General features: G+C 27.5%; 1 protein-coding gene across 1 annotated transcript in view; it reads right to left on the minus strand.

Annotated features, from left to right (window-relative positions):
- Positions 1-407: 407 nt before the first annotated feature.
- LOC137657495 (probable glutamate receptor) overlaps positions 408-7,118 on the minus strand; it is a 19,454-nt gene continuing 12,743 nt past the window's right edge. The window contains exons 8-9 of the mRNA XM_068391833.1: positions 6,926-7,118; positions 408-539 (exon numbers count right to left, since the gene is read on the minus strand). The exon at positions 6,926-7,118 is cut by the window's right edge and continues 44 nt beyond it. Coding sequence (XP_068247934.1) covers positions 408-539; positions 6,926-7,118 — 325 coding nt within the window. The remainder of the gene's footprint in view (positions 540-6,925) is intronic.

Raw genomic sequence — 7,118 nt, forward strand, 5'->3', positions numbered from 1 at the left:
TATATATATATATATATATATATATATATATATATATATATATATATATAAACACATATAAACACACATTAAAAAGCGAGTTGATAAGTCTAATGAAACTAGGGATAGGGATATAGTAACTATTGATTTAATTATATATAACCTAATACAAATTATGCCCTATGTTTATTGGAAACCAGTATCATGTTACCATGCATTGAATTTATATTATTTTTTTCTCTTAGGTAGATTATTCTAATTATATATATATATATATATATATATATATATATATATATATATATATATATATATATATATATAAATTCATTAACAGTTTCCTTTAAATAGACATATGGATTGATTGTATGATTGCATAATCCAATATGCAATATTCAATCTCGAATTATTGACTCAAGTTCGGAAAACTAATCCAGAAGAAACTTGTCTGTGATTGTCTCAACAACGAAGATGACAGAAGCGACGGATAATCCCACAATGAGGACGAGGTAAACGCCCGTCATGTGTATCATTTTTATAACACGGTCCTTACTGTCATCCTGCAAAGAAAGTAGGTAAAATGTTAATCATGAATTAATAGTTGTGTATTTTTTTTTTAAACTAATTGAAAATTTAATTGTATATCATTAGCTAATGGAATGATTAGCGTATACTTATCAATTGCTTAAAAATTAATATTTTCATTTTATTATTGATGAATTTCACTATATTTGAATACATAATGTATATAATAAAATTTAATAAAGGAAAAATTAAATAAATTCAATATCAACTCTATTAAAAAATATACTAGGACAGTATGAAGTGTTAATATTGAATATTACAATTTTGATTGATATCAGTATTTCTTTTTTATCAGTTTTACTCACAGTTGCTCTGATTTTTTCATCAATTAATTCTTTATCCTCCTCATCATTGTATCTTTTTCCCCTTATGCCTGTGGAATGAACTTGTTTTATCCATCGTCTGGAAATTCCGCTCTCTAACACGTGACTGATGGACTTGAAGAAAATGGTGCTGAACGGGGCACCTTTCCTGAAAGGAAATCATTTAGATTTTCCAGTCAATCCGTTTTTCAATACAAAATGTGTAAAACTAAAATTAAACAACACAAGAAAAGCACTCTGGGAGTGGAGATCTCCACTTCGTCAGCTTATTTCTTGAAACCAGCTTGCCTTACCCAGAATCAATTTTGACTGTTGGTGTATTTGAAGTCTGTGTGACAGCCATGTGCAAACTTTGGTTTATGGTTAAAGTTAATTCGGTCGACCTTTTGCTCGAACTTGACTTTGACTTTTGACCTAGGACTACCAAAATGTAATCGCTTTCACGTCTTAAAATAACAATTAGTTTCACTAATCTATGAATAAAAACTATGGCTAAAAGTTGTTCATAAACAAACAAACAAACAAACAGGTGCGAAAACATATCCTCCTCCCAACTCCGTTAGAGGAGGTAAAAAAATTAAATATTTTATACCAAATACTTTCAAAAATCAGAACTGTATGTTTTCCCTACTGTCCAAATGAGATCATATGGTTATTATTATTATTATTATTATTATTATTATTATTATTATTATTATTAGCCAAGCTACAACCCTAGTTTGAAAAGTAAGATGCTATAAGCCCAAGGGCCCAATAGGGAAAAATAGCCTAGTGAGGAAAGGAAATAAGAAAATGAATAAATGATGAGAACGAATTAACAATAAATCATTCTAAAACAGTCACAACGTCAAAGCAGACATGTCATATACAAAATATAAAAAGACTTATGTCAGCCTCTTCAACATAAAAACATTTGCTGTAACTTTGAACTTTTGAGGTTCTACTGATTCAACCACCCGATTAGGAAGACCATTCCACAACTTGGTAACAGCTGGAATAAAACTTCTAGAATACTGTGTAGTATTGAGCCTCATGACGGAGAAGGTCTGGCTATTAGAATTAACTGCCTGCCTAGTACAACGAACAGGATGGAATTGTCCAGGAAGATCTGAATATAAAGGATGGTCAGAGTTATGAAAAAATCGTATGCAATATGTATAATGAACTAATTGAACGACGGTGCAAAGATTAATATGTAGATCAGGAATAAGAAATTTAAAAGACTATAAGTTTCTGTCCAACAAATTAAGATGAGAATCAGCAGCTGCAGACCAGACAAAAGAACAATACTCAAAACAAGGTAGAAAGGAAAAATTAAAACAGTTCTTCGGAATAAATTGGTCACCGAGAATCTTGCAAGACTTTCTTAATAAACCATTTTTGTTGTGCAGTTGAAGAAGACACAGACCTAATGTGTCTCAAAAGTAAATTTGCTGTCGAGAATCACACCTAAAATTTTAAGATAGTCATACAAAGTTAAAGAAACCTTATCAATACTGAGATCCGGATGTTGATGATCCACTGTCATTGACCTACTTACAATCATACTTTGAGTTGTGGTAGGATTCAACTTCATACACCATAATTTGAAAAAAGCACTAATTTTAGCTAATATACGTTGTGTAATTTATATCTTTATATTTATAGTGATTCATTTTCCATAAATACAGAATTTCTATAGTTTCTTGAGGTAAAGAATAAACTCTTGTTACATTGGTTATGGAGTATTCTCCTTTAATGGGAACGTTCAGCTAATTATCCTATGATACTCGCTGCATTAACAATATAAAATAGCACACGTTCAGTTCTTCAGTTTGGATAAACATTAAGCTATTGGTGTTGAAAGATATATCCAATTGCTATTACATAAATATACCCTCATTAGAAAGGGAAATACGCCGTTTATCACTTTTTGTTATCTTCTAAACTTTTCTAATAGCCTACTTAAAAAAAGATGATGGCTCTAGTTCTTCCCTAAGATGTTTTATATTATTTGATGCTTCCATAACTTGAATTGCTGATGCCTTATAAAACCTGCGTTGCTAATGTGATAAAAACATCCTTGTAACTGTGGGAAAAAGTCTGGTTATTGATTCCCTGTAAGCGTCATTGTTGGTAAATATTATAATGATCGTGAACGAGGATGTATTACTTTTTACATAAAACCAAGCATCAACGAATAATTCTTCGTTGAATAGATAAAATTGTGTACTTATCACTATTGCTATTTTCACTTATGGACATAAGATGCACATAGATTACATTACGAGTACATTATAATGAAATGAATAAAGACCATAAATCAAAATACCGCGAAAATTCAGGGGCCCAGATATGTGTACATTATCATTAAAAGTTAAAGGTATCTGGTTTCAGTTACAGTTTCATCAGAATAGATGCTCACCAGAACGTCAGGTGGGCAAGTCCTACAACCCCCACTGTGGTGCCTAACCACAGCAGTGGCTTCCCCAGTAAACAGCTTAAACTCATGGTACAGGGCGGGGATCAACCTGCTGCCATGCGAATACTAGGCGAACTCGTTATCACCGTACTAGCCAGATATGAATACTTTCAAACACAATAGGTGAAGCGAGAATACATAAGACCAGTATCACTATTTCAAACATGATCTGGTGAAGAGTCGCGTCTGTGTCACTCATGTGACATATGCAAAATCTTACATAGCATTGTGTAGTTCTGGATTTTTCCCCTTCCTCAATTTACATTAACTAAATGACTGGAAAATGTCATAATTCAGGTAAATATAACCAGAATTAATATTTATTATCAGATTTTTATCCACTGTTTAAAGGTGAAATTTTCTTCATTAGTTTTCTTTGAATACCATCTCGTAGGTAGGGACACAAACAAACACACACAAACACACACACATACACATACACAAACAAATACTTTTATATGCCTATATATGCTGTATACATGCAACATACATACAATATAAATATGTACATATATAAGTTTATATATACAGTTCATATATATATATATATATATATATATATATATATATATATATATATATATATATATATATATATATATATATACATATATATATATATATATATATATATATATATATATATATATATATATATATATATATATATATATATATATATATATATATATTTATATATATACACATACAGTATATGTATATATGTATATATATATATATATATATATATATATATATATATATATATATATATATATACATACATACATACATATATATATATATATATATATATATATATATATATATGTATGTATGTAAGTATGTATATATATATATATATATATATATATATATATATATATATATATGTATATATATATATATATATATATATATATATATATATATGTATATATATATATATATATATATATATATATATATATATATACATGTGTGTGTGTTAATAGCCGTATGTATATTAGTGATATATATTTGTGTGTTTGTATGTAATTATATGGTTATCTGAAATACCAATGCGATCATATGAAAACCATTTGAATAAATTAGAAAAAAAGAACATAAAGATAATAATACCATTATACAAAGATTATTATTTCCTACGCCATCATATATCATTTCGTATTCATCTCACCTGAAGCCCCACCCGATGGCTCCTGCTACATTGTATTCTAGTTTGCCAAGATGAAAGGGAGTTTCGCCATATTTGTTGGTATATTTGGAGCTCATAACTTTCAAAGCATCGTCTTTTCCCGATAAGAGAGCATAGCCACCTCTTAGGGCCTTTTTTCATTCCTTCATCTGCCGTTGTTCTCTTGAAACGTGAGAAGAAAAGGAATAGTTAACAAAATTTACATATCTATATATATATATATATATATATATATATATATATATATATATATATATATATATATATATATATGTATATATATATGTATATATACATACATACATACATACATATATATATATATATATATATATATATATATATATATATATATATATATATATATATATATATATATAAATGATATATATATATATATATATATATATATATATATATATATATAAATGATATATATATATATAAATATATATATATATATATATATATATATATATATATATATATATATATAGATCTTCTTTGTCTGCATTTTTTCCCACTTTTATGTGTGGTTGATTTTTCTAGCCAGTGTTCTCCATCTACCTCTGTCCAACAATTCATCACCGGTTAATCTTACATGGCCGGATGCCTTTCCTGTCGCCAACTGGTTCAATAAACTGACTGCCAAGTAGTTCTTACAGGATGATATACATTACTATGGAAATGTTTGAATGCATAAAGTGGTCAGAATTATAAAAGATCTTCTGCATCATGTAAACTGAAATAGACTACCGAAGAACTATGCCAGAGACTGATATGTAAACCATGAGTAAGGAGTTTTATAACCGCATTGTGATAATAATTCAGTAGGTACTGCTTCGTATTAACTATTTCTATCCAACTGAACATTGGAAGTGTTTGGCATGTGAAACCTCTTTAAATTTAACACAATCTCGATTGGGTGTTAAAATAAGTAATAATGAAGCTGAAATGTGATTATCATGTTTATTTTGTGGAAAATGAAATCTCAAACATTTCGAACAACGGTATGATAGGTTACAAAGTTATAGATTTTAGATAAAAATAATTTTTTTGGATATCAAAAATATAAACCCACCCATACTAGGTTGGTCCGCTGTGAAAAATTAGACTAATGTCTCCCACTGTCACCTATCCGTAAGGGCCAGCATGGTGATGAAATGGCAAAACTCTACATATGAAAAAAAGAATATCTGACACCTTTGTCTTGCAGTGGACTTGACACTGCTTCATTTATTGTATTAGTAATTACGTATGTATAAAGTACTAACCTGGCTCCAGTTCTTCATGAAAAATTACGAGATAAAGAACTATTTTCGTCTAATGTAAAGGTGGAAGATTTGGAGTTTATAATTGACAGTTTTAAGCAAAATGCATATACTCTATACAGTATATATATATATATATATATATATATATATATATATATATATATATATATATATATATATATATATATATATACATAGATATATATATATATACATAGATATATATATATATATATATATATATATATACATATATATATATATATATATATATATATATATATATATATATATATATATATATATATATATATATATATATATATTAAACAATAACAACAAATGCAGCCGTTTGTTGTCCACTACAAGACAAAGGCTGTAGCCATGTCAATTCACGTTTGGAGTTTGGCTAGTATCCATTTCCACGCTAATCTGTGGAGACTGGTGATGGCGGGAGATTTTAATTATCGCTCACAGCAAACCAACATGGTATCGTTGCCTCTGACTAGAACATCATTGCTGATTACGGGGATACGCAAAACCTTTCACCACGTTGTGGTATCCCCACTTAGATAGGTACATGTATATATATATATATATATATATATATATATATATATATATATATATATATATATATATATATATATATAGATATATATATATGCATATGTGTACGTATACATATGTGTACGTATACATATGTGTATATATATATATATATATATATATATATATATATATATATATATATGCATATGTGTACGTATACATATGTGTATATATATATATATATATATATATATATATATATATATATATATATATATATATATGCATATGTGTACGTATACATATGTGTATGTATATATATATATATATATATATATATATATATATATATATATATATGCATATGAATACGTACATATATGTATATATATATATATATATATATATATATATATATATATATATATATATATACATATGTATAAATATATTCATATATATATATATATATATATATATATATATATATATATATATATATATATATATATACTGTATTAAAGTCTACTGTATATATAGATTTTATACTCACCTCATGATTCTTATACACTAATCGTATATCTGCGTCTGGACTGTTTTGGAAGAAATTTGTAAATATTTCTGTAAGTATTTTGACGTCAATACCCCAAGCCCAGTTATCTTGTCTCACCAAATCAGTGCAGGTGTCAATGGGTCGCGTCTTTCCTTCAACTGTCAGGTGAGCAACGAGAGACGACTTGAAACCA

The sequence above is a fragment of the Palaemon carinicauda genome, chromosome 18 (assembly GCF_036898095.1).
Source record: "Palaemon carinicauda isolate YSFRI2023 chromosome 18, ASM3689809v2, whole genome shotgun sequence".
NCBI classification, from domain to species: domain Eukaryota; kingdom Metazoa; phylum Arthropoda; class Malacostraca; order Decapoda; family Palaemonidae; genus Palaemon; species Palaemon carinicauda.